Source organism: Symsagittifera roscoffensis, chromosome 4 (genome assembly GCF_963678635.1).
Source record: "Symsagittifera roscoffensis chromosome 4, txSymRosc1.1, whole genome shotgun sequence".
Lineage (NCBI taxonomy): Eukaryota > Metazoa > Xenacoelomorpha > Acoela > Convolutidae > Symsagittifera > Symsagittifera roscoffensis.
Window position 1 is genome coordinate 56,047,507 of NC_087065.1, and position 15,185 is coordinate 56,062,691.

Below are 15,185 nucleotides of genomic sequence, written 5' to 3' on the forward strand. Positions count from 1 at the left end.
CTGTTCTTCCTGGCATTAAATCTGTGCTAGAAAATCGATTGAATTCAGCTGAGAAATCTGGCATTTTGTTCACTTTAAGCTTTTAGCTTCAAAACCGAGCAGTGTCAGTGTGCGAAGAAACCACAAGCCGACACGAAAAAAGCGCAGTCGACAATTAACAGTAGTCAAGCAATCGGAAAATTCCATGTTAAATCGTTTAAAAAACAGATAGCGTATGGATTGTATGATTAAAGGTAGAAGAAAGATCGTGATGTATTGAGCACAGCTGGATGCTTTTTGACGATTAAGGGGGATGCTTTTTAGAAATCTAAATTTTGCAGACGGCTTCGATCAATTTTTCGGTTGGTCAGCCCCCTTTAAATTTATCGCTTTAATTTATTTATGTCTGAAAACCCTAGATTTTTTTGTGCTTTTGTTTGGTGAAACTCATTGAGACATTTACTATTTCTTTTTTATTGGCGCTTACCTTAGTTAATTTCCCACAAATTGCATTCTGTGTAAGGCAGTTAACCTTTATTTTTAATCCCACGCGCTCATTCGTAGCGTCTTAATTTCCCTAAAAAATTTACCTAATTCCTCTGTTATATATTTTATTAACTGTGCATATATGCTTTCCTGGGGGATTTCAGGCGCTGTTGTTGTCACAGGTTCCCAGGGGAAGGAAAAGTAAAGAAAATCTGAAAAGGTGAGCTAGATTCAATCATTATACACCATATAAATAGTTTTTTCTGGCCCTCACAAAAACAAACCACCCATTTCTAAACTAACTGAACGGTGACTGGAGAAATGCATCCCCGTAGTGGTAAACTGAGCGTAATTTCTTTCTTTTTAAAAACCGGATTGTCTTGAGCATACCGTAACTAATCTGAAATAAGTGAGTGGGAGCAATTTTTGTTTTCTGTGGGTTGTTCATTTCAATTGCGGTTGTCTTTCGATTTATCTTCATTCCATTTTTCTTACTCCTGTTATCTGCTTTCCTTCTTAATATTTTGACTTCGACCGGCTTGGAATACTTTATGCGGAGGTCGATTTAAATTTGCCTTCCAAGCGAAAAAAAAAACCTTTTTAAATTAGTTCTCTTTCATTTTACCGGTGTGATTTTTGTACTGAAATCGGTGACATTGAAGGGAAAAAATAATAGCAATAACAATACTGAAATACTGAAAAAAATAATACTGAAAAATCAACACGCCTTCTATAAATAACGAACAAAAATTAACACCAAAATAGAGGAAAGCTTTAAAAGGCAATCATTCATTACGTCAATAATTAAATAGCTTCACTATTGACGCAGGTAGTTTTAAAAATAAACTTAATCATGACGAAAACAACGAAACGCTCTAGCGCTAAAAAGGTTCAAACGTCTTACAAGTTAATATGTCTCTAAATTTTCTTACTTAAACATAAGTGGGTTTCGTTTTGCCCTGATTAATCCAAATGCATTCCCTTTGATGACAAAATCCTTTCATTTGAGTAGAGAAAACGACATCGATTATAGTTTTGAGTCAGAAACAGAGAGTGAAAACCAAGTATTGTTGCTGTATTGTTGCAAGTAAGTAATAACGGATGATTCCGAGCAGTTACATTTTAAAACAAATTTTCAAGTATACGAAAAAAAAACTAAAATGTGACCTTTCCAAGCAATTGTTCATTGTTAACAAATGTTAAATGGGGTGATAATAAATTTGTTTTTTTTTCAAGTGTTTGTTTTATGGAATATTTTCAGTTTAGTTAACCTCAATTTAGTCTCAATTGAGTTCTTTCCAAATGCAGCTTGAATTGTTGCTTAAAATTCTTTTGAAATCAAGGCTCTGGAGACCAGCTCAGCATTTTTAGTACATTAAATCCAATTTCGGAATAAAATTTTTCATTTCCATTTTCCATCATTCAGGAAAGCATAACCTAAAACGACCGTTTTATGTAAGATATCAATTGATGGAAAAGGTACTAGAAAAGAACCAAAATAATTTTTTCATCAAAATTTTATGAATGTTAAACAAGAATAGCCGGTTGCTGTGCAAGTTGCACAGAATGCTTTGACTATATTCATTATAATAACTACAAAATTTTCTTTTTTCCCAATTGTATCTAAACAAAAACCTAGAAATTTGATAGTAGAAAAATTGACTAAGTTTGATGACAATTTTCCACATAAAAATAATAAAATTTAAAAATCAAAAAATTGTAAATTCTTTATTTTTGGAAAATGTTTTCAAATTTTTGCCGAAAGTTTTTTGCTCGTTCTCAAAATTTTTATTTTCAATACCTCGCTGAAAAAACCTTTCAAAGCAATTTCACTGGAATAAAGTTAAAATTTCTTGGCCTATCCTTCTATAAAAATCTGCCCGTTTGCTTTACTCGCTCGAAACTGAATTAAGGCTCAAAAATTTCAAACTAGTTTTTCTCGACACTGGGATTTTTTTTGGAAACTTTTTAATGTCATTCGAATAAAGATTTTAAAAGTTTTTATATGATATATCACTTAACACAGTCAATGATTGTTTGTGGTACATAATTTTGTGTGGAAAAAAAACAAGAAAAAAAAGAAAAAAAAACACTAAAACACACCTGAATACAAAGTTCCTACTCATTTTCAATTGTGGGGACAAAACGGGCTCTTACGGTTGAAAAAGTACTTAATTAAGCTTGGTTTGTGCCGAGTTCAATTTGATTATGCGCTAACATCATCGAAGATCGAATCATGGTAAAAGAAGTTTTACTCAATCCTTGAAAGGAATTAAGCCCAATCTATCAATCAGGTCCTTAGGAGATTTCGCTGTAATAATTGAATTTATGTATATAAAAACACTCCAGGTTCCAAAACGTTTTCATATATCAGGTGCTCTGAGCATCAAATAAAAAATTTTGGGCCGTTTTAGAAATTATATTGAAAAAAATGTTGAATTTTTCACGACATTTAATTATTGCGAAACGTTAGGCGCTGATATTTGTTATATAAAAGAAATTTGTCATTTCTGTTGAAAATTTTAAGTGCAATTGGAAGTTACCCTGAACGATTTAATACACTTGTGCGAAGGGTTCAATTTTTCAATACAATAATTTTTTTTGAAGTTTGCTTAGTAAACGTGACAGGTCGTGTCAAAATAAAGAAATTTTCATAACTGTTATTGATTATGCTATTTACTGACTCAAATTTTTGACTCTGGGAGTATTTTGTGGCAAAAGAAAGTTGAGTTTGTAAAATAGCTCATCAATGTTTTTGACGTTTTTGAAGTATTCGACGTTTTTGACTCTTTGTTTTGAGATTTTTTTTTTGCGAAGGCATAATTTTTATCAAGTTTTATGCAAAACTTTTATGCACTTTTTTCACTCAATTTTTTTATTTTGGGAGTATTTTTTAGGAAAATAAAATTGAGCGCCAGAAAAAATACAATTTTAAAGGCTGAATTTTGTAGCAAAAATCAACATTTAAATTGTTCCAATTTTTCTGTTATAAAATCTTCAAAACTGCGTCTATCCTTCTGAAAATATACCGTGAGGCGAGTTGGAATTCTTGTTTGATCCTCGAGCTTAAGTCAAACATGAAATTCAAAAAGTGCCCATTGTGATTGACTAAAATTGAACTACAAAAAACTGGTTAAGTTTACTGAAAACAGGTCATGTCGAAGTCAAGTTAAAAATAGGTGAGACGCAAAGGTAGGATTAGGCTTTTTGAAAAAAAAAATTGATCGACTCTTATTGACTCTTAACCAGTTTTAGTCTACAAATTACCCTCAGAATTCAAAGTTGTGCTAAGCAAAAGCAGAATTAACCATTAACAAGACAAAGCAGAATTAACCATTAACAAGACTGCTCGTATCAGGGCAAAGCCCTGAATGTTCCGACTGCATTTTAAGGTCTATTGAGCAGTAATAACATGAAACAAATTGAATGTAATGTAATAAAATAATTTTGTTTTAAATTGAGGTTTTTGTGAAAATAATTTCGCTACACGCCATTTAAAGTACAAAGTGAGAGATTTCGCTCCCATTAACTAATCAATTTGGCAAATAAGCTTCCTTTAACCAATTTGGAACGATTTTTAAGATGGATTAATTCTCCGCTTACGCGTTAATAGCGCGAAATATATCGCGCGTTAGTTGTCCCAACTCGGCCGAAATGGCAATATTTAAACCCCCCTAACTTTGCGAAATAATTTTTTCAAATTTAAGCTCAGGACAACAATACCTTTCGAATGATCTAAAAAAGTTCCGTCAAAAATGGCTAGTTAAAATGTCGAAATTTGTCTGAAGAAAAAAAAACCCACCCGAGCACAAATATTACTTTTGTTACGAAAGTCGAAACAACAACAAATTTAATGTTGAATACTGGCAGTTTTTTTTCTTTGAGAAAATTATTACAGAACTTATTTTATGCTAAATTCACCTGATTTTGACAAGCTGGACAAAATATGAGTTCGGTTTGCATACAATGGTATGTAACGAATCAAAACTAGCTGTATTTGGACTGTGTTTCAAATTTACTCGAGAGAATACTTGCGAACTCCCAGTCGCCCAAGTGCAACAGTTCCCAAGTGGAAACATTTTAAATCAATTATCCGACATTCTGAAAAAAACTGTTTTGAATTCAAAGTTCAACAAAACTGCTCGTACCAAGGCAAGGCTCCGAATGCCGTTGTTTTTTTAATGTTGTAGTTTGAACTCAAACAATTGATGAATTTTTCAAAAAAAGAAAAGTTTCAAGAAAAAAAAATGTCAGTTTTTTTTTTGAAAATCATCCTCTCACACGCTATGGAAAGTACAAAATGGTACATTTTGCATATATCAACAGAACTGTTTGTATCAGAGAGAGTGTTCCAATTGCAATATAAGGTCTATGGTGTAGTGTTCGTTTTTGAAAAATGGGTGAAATTATTTAAAAAAATGAAAAAAAAACTCAAAAATTGCGTTTTTTTAAAATCATCCCCCAATTTGAAGCACAAAGTGATATATTTTGCATGTAGCAAAGCATGAAATAGACTAAATATGATGCATTAAATTAACTTGGAATGGTTTCTAAGACGGTTAAATCTCCGTTCCGCTCATAGCACAAAATATATAGCGCGTTAATTATCCAAAATTGGCCAAACTGGCATTTTATAAATTTCCCCAACTTCACAAAAAGATCACAGGTGAAAAATCTTTTTGTATTGAGCTGAAGACAACAATACTTTTTGAATGATATAGAAAAAAAATCAGGCAAAAGCTGCTTGTTTAAAGTCGAAGTTTGTCTTGAGAAGAAAAACCGCCCAAGCAAAAATATTCCCTCATGTCTTCAAAAGTAGTCAGAAAAAAAAGCTTAAGTAGAGGAAACAGCATGCCTCTATCCAATTTTGGTCGAATGTTCAAACGGATTATATCTCTGCATACGCGCCAAATCGCGTTAAATAGGAAATATATCCAAATTATATAAATATAAACATACTTTGAACCCCAAAATTTTTCGAAAATTTATCTAAGGTGAAATATCCACTTAATTTTGAGCTCAAGACAACAGTACCTTTTGAAAGATTTATCAAAATTCCATCTAAAATTGCTAGTTTAAAAAAAAATTTGTTTGAAGACAAAAACCACCCGAGCACAATTATTCTATCTTTTTCTTCGAAAATAGTCGGAACCAGGGGTGGATTTAGGGTGGGGGGGGGGGGCGGAGTATGCGGACGCTCCCCTGGCTCAGGCATTCGACCCTCTACCGACCCAAAGGGTCCCCACTTTGTACTATTTTGAGATATCCATTTGGTGACGTACCCTAAAAGTTTTTTAAAGGCCAAGAAATACTAAGCGCGCGCCAAAAAAAGGGAGAGCGCGCGTCAAAATTTTCGAATTTTTTTTGAAAATCCGCCCCCTCGAGAAAATCCTGGATGGGAACAATAAAACTTGACGTCATTGAATGAAAACAAGTATTGCTGTTCTTTTTTCATTGTGCTGAGCTCCGCTCGTATTAAATTTTTCTTGCTGCTGTGAAACTGGATTGAAAACAATTTGCCGAAAAAAGCGAGCAATTGAAATAAACAAGACATCAAGAGGAAAAAGGTTAGACGAAAACCTAACTTTACTGAATTTTTTTATTATTAAAAGTCTGCTGTAACATGTCCCAGCTGATCAACTTTACCTAAACTACCTATTTACTTTTTTAAAATTCTATGCTGTTTTTCAAGAACTGCTATTTTTTGCGCTTTTGTCAATTTTTTTTGTCAGTTGAATCTATTTTTTCCTAAGCGGTTCTAGGCAAGCCTGAATTGGAGTAAAATAGGATTTTGGGGCGGTTCTGGAGTTAAACATAGGCGCTACGCGCAATACACCGAAGGCATAGAAACTGAAGCAAAAACCAAACAACTTGAACAACTAATAATTGAAGAATAACAGTTCTAGAACAAAAAATCGTACTAATACATGTATACACCAAAATTTTGCTATATCGAGAAAGAGCCTGAAATAACAGTTCTAGAACTAAAAATCGTACTAACACATGTAAAGGTTAAATTTTTGATATATCAACGAAGATCATAAAATAACACTTCTAGAACTAAAAATCGTACTAACACATGTATACACCAAAATTTTACTATATTGACAAAGAGCCTGAAATAACAGTTCGTGAGCTAAAAATCGTACGAACACATGTATACACCAAAATTTTGCTATATTGGCAAAGATCATGAAATAACAGTTCGAGAGCTAAAAATCGTACTAACACATGTATACGTCAAATTTTTGCTATATTGACAAAGATCATGGAATAACAGTTCTAGAGCTAAAAATCGTACTAACACATGTATACACCAAAATTTTGCTATATTGACAAAGATCATGGAATAACAGTTCGAGAACTAAAAATGGTACTAACACATGTATACAATAAAATTTTGATATTTGACAAAGATCATGAAATAACAGTTCGAGAACTAAAAATCGTAATAACACTTGTATACACTAAAATTTTGATATATTGACATAAATCATAAAATAACAGTTCGAGAACTAACAATGGTACTAACACATGTATACGCTAAAATATTGCTATATTGACGAAGAGCCTGAAATAACAATTCTAGAGCTAAAATCGTACTAACACATGTATACACCAATATTTTGCTATATCGACAAAGAGCCTGAATAAACGTTGTAGAACTAAAAATCTTACTAACACATATATACACCAAAATTTTGCTATATTGACAAAGAGCCTGAAATATTGACAAAGGACCTGAAATAACAATCGTAGAACTAAATGTCGTACTTACGCATTGTAGATCAATTTCTATAGCTATAATAAAATACAAAAGATTGTGTTTGTATGTGTAGCAAAACGCCTCCTGTTTTACACCTAATACAAGTATACACAGACCAGTTAATTGAAACTACAGTGTACCTGTTACAAGTATACACAGATCAGTTAAACTAAAGAAACTGTGTACCTAATACAAGTATACACGATCAGTTGATTGAAACTACAGTGTACCTAATACAAGTATACACAGCAGTTGAAATAGAAAAACTGTGTACCTAATAGAAGTATACACAGACCAGTTGATTGAAACTAGTGTACCTAATACAAGTATACACAGCAGTTGAAAAAAAAAACTGTGTACCTAATACAAGTATACACAGACCAGTTGATTGAAACTACAGTGTACCTAATACAAGTATACACAGCAGTTGAAATAGAAAAACTGTGTACCTAATACAAGTATACACAGATCAGTTGATTGAAACTACAGTGTACCTAATACAAGTATACACAGCAGTTGAAAAAAAACTGTGTACCTAATACAAGTATACACAGACCAGTTGATTGAAACTACAGTGTACCTAATACAAGTATACACAAAAGTTGAAATAGAGTAACTGTGTACCTAATACAAGTATACACAGATCAGTTGATTGAAACTACAGTGTACCTAATACAAGTATACACAGCAGTTGAAAAAAAACTGTACCTAATACAAGTAAACACAGACCAGTTGATTGAAACTACAGTGTACCTAATACAAGTATACACAAAAGTTGAAATAGAACAAACCAAAAATAAATAAACATAAAAAAATAAATGAATAAATAAATACATACATGAATAATAAATAAAAGCAAAACTAAATGAAAGAAAATAATTAAATAAATATAGCAATAAATATCAACGAATAAACAAAACACACCTGATAAATAAATAAACAATAAAAAAATAAATCAATACATAAATAAATAAATACATACATAAATAAATAAATAAATAAATAAACGCAAAACTGAAATGTACAAATAATTAAATTAACATGACAAAATATATGTCTCATGAACAAATAACCAAACAAACAGACCCATAATATAAATAAATGAAAGTAAATGAATTAAATAAATACACATACATAAATAATAAAAGCAAAACTAAATGAAAGAAAGAATAATTAAATAAATATAGAAATAAATATCAACAAATAAACAAAACACACCTGATAAATAAATAAGCAATAAAAAAATAAATCAAAACATAAATAAATAAATAAATAAATAAATACATAAATGAATACATAAATAAATAAATATATAAATAAATAAAAGCAAAAGTGAAATGTACAAATAATTAAATAGACATGAAAAAATATATATGAACAAATAACCAAACAAACAGACCCATAATATGAATAAATGAAAATAAATAAATGAAATAAATACACATACATAAATAATAAAAGCAAAACTAAATGAAAGAAAGAATAATTAAATAAAAATAGAAATAAATATCAACAAATAAACAAAACACACCTGATAAATAAATAAGCAATAAAAAAATAAATCAATACATAAATAAATAAATAAATACATAAATAAATACATAAATAAATAAATAAATAAATAAAAGCAAAAGTGAAATGTACAAATAATTAAATAGACATGAAAAAATATATATGAACAAATAACCAAACAAACAGACCCATAATATAAATAAATGAAAATAAATAAATTAAACAAATACACACGCAGAAATAATAAAAGCAAAACTAAATGAAAGAAAGAATAATTAAATAAATAAGCAAAAAACGTGATAAAAATAAACAAAAATAAATATGTACATACATAAATTATAAATAAATATAAGCAACCTAAACATAATTAAATAAATAGAAGAACAGATAATTAAATAAATAAAGGTGAACAAATAAAGAAACAAACATACGCAATCACGTGACATAGCGCGATATAGTCCAGCCCACATGATAATTGATAACTGTGGACGTTATTTGTCGACACTTGACAACAGACAACATTAAAAAAAAACCACGTTACACGATACCATAACACCTTGACTAAAGTCTTCGGTGTAACTAGAGGAAAAGAAAAGAAGACTGCTCGTATATCGGGGCAAAACCCTGAATGTTCCGACTGAACCTGAAGCCAAATGGAATGTTTTTTTTTGGTGGAATAATTGACAAAATATTTGAAAAAAAAAATGTATATATATATATTTTTGTTCTTATTTTTACCCCCCCCCCCACATGCTGTGCAAAACACTAAGGGTCTGTTTCGCGTCTCGAGTTGTGATAATAAGATTAAATTGCTGGTCTCAATTCAATTTGGAACGCATTAACTCGCTTCTTACGCGTATTATAAGTACGCAATGTAACGCACTTTAATTATCCCACATTGGCCAAATTAGCAAGTTTCAAACGCCCGTAACTTAACGAAAAATGATCACTCACAAGAATTTTGTTTTAATTTGAGCTTAAGTTAACAATAGCTCTCAGATGGTATAAAAAGCTCCGTCAAAAACGCTTAGTAAACAAGTCAAAAATTGGCTGAATAAAAGAAACCACACCAAGAATAAATATTCCTCATTTTCTTCGAAAGTTGGAACAATTATATGTTGATTTTAAATGCTTCTTACAAAAATTTTACCTTAATATTCATTTTGGCATTTACTAGCTCAAATTTCAGGGAACGAACGATCGTTTTGCCTCTAATTAAAAAGACTTTTGGTGACTTGAGGGCTAAAATGCTCGCTGACTGAATGGGAGGCAACGGTTTTCAGCGCATAAAATATAAAAAAAAATTGCATGCATGTTTTGAATAGGGATAAAAACTGTTCTGTGTAAGAGCTAGGCAGCTAGTATTATGATACTTTTTCATATAGATCACCAACGTTAAATCACCAAAAAAATTTGTTAATTTCAAGAGGCCAATTTTAGCAATGAGCACCCTAAATTTGAAAATTTGCGATGAAGAATCTAGAGCCATTTTTCAGTTTTCACTTTAATGTTTATTGCCAAAAAATACCAGACGCTGGTTCTTTCAGGCCTCCTCAAAAAACAATGTCGCGAAAAAATGTGCATTCGAAAACCAACTGCACCAATTTCTTCGGGGTAAAATCGTATGTGCACAAGTTCTACGAGAACCAAAGTGCGGACCTGGATGACTCGGAATACGAGAGCACTCACCCGAATGGTCTGGAAGACGAACACGTGACCCTTACTCCCCTTCCAAAATATCCATGCGCATACTCAAAAAGGTAATGCTGGCATTCTCGTTCTATGACAATCCACATTGCTTTACAAAGTGAACTTTGCCGTAGTCCGAAAACGAAATAAAACGACCAAGAGTTCCGAAAAGAAACGAAGAAATTAGACAAAAATTAAAAATTAGGAGCAATAACTAAAGAGGAACAAAAGTTACTATGTCGAAGACAAGAAATTCGGCTATTTGCAAAACTGCATTAAAATTTTTTCCTCGCAGAATAAGATGCAAGTTGTGAAGTTGAGAAAGAAAATCGATAATTCCGAAAACCTTTCTTTTTTGATATTTGATAAATCCAATAATGAATACATTTTTTTGATTGTTTGCTATAAAATGTATTGGCTCATCGCCAAAAACAGGACTAAAACTGACTATTTAGGACTGCTATTTCTACGGAAGTTTAAAAATCTTTCATTTCAGGTGGAACAAATTTGTCTATTTTGGGACTGTGCTGTTGGTTCTCGGAATCCTCTTGTTGATTTTCACTCACTCAATTCCACTCAAGAAAGTCATCGTCGGATACCAAAACGGAGAAGCTCTTCAAGACAACAAAGCTGCTTTTTTCGACCGCGAAGTAGAGCTAGCCACCATAATCGGCCTATCCGTGGTTCTGCTAGGAGGACTCATACTCGCTTTTTCGATATTGCTTCCCGCTTTCTTCAAAGACGAAGACGAATACCCGCCCGATTACGTCATCAAAGTTCCGGCTGACAAAGTAGTCTACAAGAGGTTGTCCAAATCAGGAGACCAGATTATTCCACACAGCGGAAAAATAGAAAACGTGCAACCTGCACCGGCTGAAAATGCTGGCATAAAATTTTCAGTGAAAATAGAAGAAAGATAAATTGTTGAATACAGGGGCGGATCTAGGATTTTCTCGAGGGGGGGGGGGCGGATTTTCAAAAAAAAATTCGAAAATTTTGACGACCTTTTTTTTTTTTTAGGCCGACCAAATTGATTTTTCGAGCTCTCCCAAAGCACTGTTTTGCCCCTGTTTTGCGCCGCAGGCAAATTTTTCAAAAAACAGTCAAAAAAGCCGTTTTTGGGCACTTTTTGAAAAATGTTGACAAAAAAATCGCGTTTTTTTTTTGGCGCGCGCTCCCCCTCAAAGTTAGTATATATTGGCGCCAAAGGCGCCTTTAGAAAAATTTCAGGGTCGGTCGGCCAAAAATGGATTTCTGAAAAAGTATCAAAGGGGGAACCCTTTGGGTCGGCAGGGGGTCGAATCCCTGAGGAAGAAGCGTCCGCCCCCCCGCCCCCCCCCCCCTAAATCCGCCCCTGGTTGAATATATGTTAGTTTAAATTGATGTGACTGTTTACTACTTATTGCTTTTTGTTCCGCCTTCCGTAACGATAGTAACGGAATATTTGTGCTCGGGTAGGTTTTTTTTCTTCAGACAAGTTTCGACTTTTTAACTAGCCATTTTTGACGGAATATCAGTCAAAAGGTATTGTTGTCCTGAGCTTAAATTTTAAAAGATAATTCACCTGTGATCATTTTTCGTAAAGTTATGGGGGTTTAAAGATTGCCATATTTCGCGCTATTAACGCGTAAGCGAGATTTAATCCGTCTTAGAAATCGTTCCAAACTGGTTCAAGGAAGCTTATATGCCAATGCCATAACTGATTTGTTAATAGGAGCAAAATCTATCACTTCGTACTTAATATGACGTATGGGGGGATGTTTTCACAAAAAATTCCAAAGTTTTTTGAAAACATTTTTGAATTTTAATTTATAAAATTTAAATTTTTCATGTTATTACTGCTCCATAGGCCTTAAAAGGCAGTCGAAACATTCAGGGTTTCGCCCTGATACGAGCAGTCTTGTTTATTCTTTGTGTTTTTAATTTATCAGATTTTTGTTATTCAATTTGTTATTTCTATCATTACCCTGACACTAACACCTTTATCACCTTTTGGGGGAGCTAGCGTAAAAGTCTCTTAAATCGTTCCAGATATTCAATTCGCGCGTGCAGTTTGATTGCTTAAAGTTTAGAAATGCTCCTGCAATTTCTTATGAATCAGAAAAATTATTGTTTCCGAAACTTATGTGCTAGAAAAATAATCAAATCTTATTAGGGCAGTTCAGAAATCACTTTTTAAATTTATGTTCAATCAATCAATGGAAAAAAAATTAAAAATCCGTCATGGTCCAAGTTTTTTTCCGGTAGTGCCCTGTTTTTTTTTCGAATGTCCATAGTCTTCGACTGAATTTCGAAACGTCGCAACCCTATTTGGAAACATAGCAACCGAAACTGTAGCTTGGAATTGTGAATAATCAATAGCGAACGCGTCATCGTGTTTTATGGATGGATGATCTTTCAATATGTATTTGGGATAAGCTGAGTATTACAAACATCGCCTGATGTTATTTTATTGTAACACAGGAGACGAATGAGCCCCAAATTGCTATCTAATATTATGCCATCGATGGAGGTGAATTAGCTCGATCTCGAGGAAAATCGGGGCCTACTTTTCCGCGAACAATATAGGACCAATTGCCGTAAAATTCGGGCTGCTTCAACCCACTGAAAGATGTAAACAACAATTTAGATCCACAATATTGCAATTATGTTATCCAATTCCAATGATATGCAGGCTGTTGAGAAGAATATGTAACAAGAATGCTCGAATATCAGGGGGGAGCCCTGAATGTTCCGATTGCTCTATAATCCATAGCTATGAGTTTTTGGAAAAAAAATTCTCAAAAACTTTAAGCTTTGGACAATATCAAAGATTAATGTAAAAACTGAGGCGTTAAAAATTAAAAGGACCGATTAGCTAGCCTCTATTTAATTTCGAATCAATTTTTTTGTGCGGGAGAATTAGCCACGCATGATTAGTTCGAGTTACGCTTTCAGCGTTCTGAACAAAATCTTCAAATTAAGCCAGAGCATGGCTAAACTGGCAATTTTCAAACACTCAGAATTTTGTAAAAAAAATGATCGGAGATAGAATATGTTTTTGAGTTTGATTTCAAGGAGTCGATATCTTCATTGGGGTAAGCAACTGATTGTTAAAAGCTATTGCTTTGATTGCCGAAAATTGACTGAATTGAAAAAAAAATCACCCAACGCATAAATATTCCGTTTTCTTTGAAACGGAACAAAAAGACCTCGGGCATAAACAGGCAGGGGCAGATCTAGGTTTTTCTCGAGGTTTGAAATTGTCGAAATTTTTGTCGACCATTTTTTAGGTTGACCAAATTGATTTACTGAGCTCTTTCAAATCAAAATTAAGGACCCAATTTGCCAAATTTCCTGCACCGCAGGCTAATTTAAAAAAATGCCCAGAAAAATGGTTTTCAGGCACTTTTTGGAAAACTATGACCGAAAAATTGCGGTTTTTGGCGCGCTATCCCCTCAAATCTAGTATATACTGGCGCCAAAAACGCCTTTAGAAAAACTTTAGCGGTCTGTCACCAGAAATGAATAATTCAAACTTTGGGTCGGTAGGGGGTCAATTCCCTAAGGGGGATGGACGTCCGCCCCCGCTTCCCCTAAACCCGACCCTCGGCAAAAAACATAGCAAACGAACCATTAGAAATTGTCATTAAACTCATGAAAACAAAAAAAATTACAGTTGATCTTCAGTTATCGGAGAGCGCAAGTCGTCTCTTTTTCAGCATAAAAATTGAATTCAAATTGCAAAGTAATCAGAAGCCAAATAGCAAAACAATCGAACTTGAGCATAATAATTTTGAAAGACAATTCCTAGAAAAAAAATGAAAACAATGGAAATAAGTGCATTCACAACGTTCATTAACGTTTTCCTAAACAGGTTTAAGTGTGAAAAAAGTCAAATTATTGAACAGAAGTGTGGATGGATGAATTGACTCACGAAGAAATTATAGATCTGTTTTTGCTATCCATTCTTATTATTGCTACTACCATTGAGTTTATTGTCCATTTCCCCACTATGGCGTAGTTGAACATTCCAAAAATGCATCAGCAATGGTTCAGAAGAGGGAATTTTGAGTAGGATGCAAGCTATTCAATGGAGAATAACACGTTTTTCCATGCCATTCGATCAAGGCAGTATATGGGTTTGAAGCCTTCAGTTTTCAGGTTTGGTTCAACACAATCGATCCAGGGTCTTCTAGTCCTTCCCGCATGTCTTTTGTTGAGATAGAAACATGGTCTGTTGATTTTAGCGCGCAGTCATTTTCTTTTCGATGAAAATGGCTCAGTCATTGTAGCCGAGATAGGACTTGTAGCTTGTCCAGAGCAACAGAACCTGTCAAATTAATTTCGGCTTCTTCGGTTACGCTGTCTATATATGTGATCCTGTAATCCTGCGTGAAACTTTCCTATCAGCACTGTTAAAAGAGCTCGTTATTGCCGTGGTCTGCGCCCTATTTTCAGAACAGTACTTCAGAAGATCCGTTGATATGACACCTTGTAATCAAATCAGTACCTTTGTTCAGCAGCACAGGCGCAATTTGCCAAATTATGTCCAGAAAGTTGCTGTTCTTATCCGTGATGCATGTATTGCGTCTTTTCATGCGAAATCATATCACGCAGACAGCGAAACTCTTGACAGTTCTCCCGTATTTCCTTCAAAACTTTGCGTTTTTGACTGCATTTTTGGCCCAAAATTGACTGAATTGAAAAAAAAAATCACCCAACGCATAAATATTCCGTTTTCTTTGAAACGGAACAAAAAGACCTCGGGCAT

The 15,185-nt window shown here is 33.3% G+C and overlaps 1 protein-coding gene across 3 annotated transcripts; it reads left to right on the forward strand.

Moving 5' to 3' along the window:
- Nucleotides 1-523: 523 nt before the first annotated feature.
- Nucleotides 524-11,391, forward strand: LOC134844338 (uncharacterized). Of its 3 annotated transcripts, XM_063860973.1 has the most exons (4): nucleotides 716-1,115; nucleotides 1,478-1,552; nucleotides 10,291-10,503; nucleotides 10,929-11,391. In XM_063860973.1, the coding sequence occupies exons 3-4, from the start codon at nucleotides 10,307-10,309 to the stop codon at nucleotides 11,350-11,352; spliced, it is 621 nt and encodes a 206-aa protein (XP_063717043.1). In that variant the 5' UTR covers nucleotides 716-1,115; nucleotides 1,478-1,552; nucleotides 10,291-10,306; the 3' UTR covers nucleotides 11,353-11,391. The 3 variants fall into 3 exon arrangements, with proteins under 3 accessions (XP_063717044.1, XP_063717042.1, XP_063717043.1); XM_063860974.1 differs by lacking the exons at nucleotides 716-1,115; nucleotides 1,478-1,552 and adding an exon at nucleotides 524-685; XM_063860972.1 differs by having other exon boundaries at nucleotides 715-1,552.
- Nucleotides 11,392-15,185: the final 3,794 nt, after the last annotated feature.

Bases quoted from the DNA above. Each gene is read 5' to 3' on its own strand.
- LOC134844338 (XM_063860972.1), top strand. From the start codon at position 1,452: ATGACAAAATCCTTTCATTTGAGTAGAGAAAACGACATCGATTATAGT. The intron at 1,553-10,290 runs GTAAGTAATAAC...TGGTTCTTTCAG, and splicing joins TTGTTGCTGTATTGTTGCAA to GCCTCCTCAAAAAACAATGT. The intron at 10,504-10,928 runs GTAATGCTGGCA...CTTTCATTTCAG, and splicing joins CCATGCGCATACTCAAAAAG to GTGGAACAAATTTGTCTATT.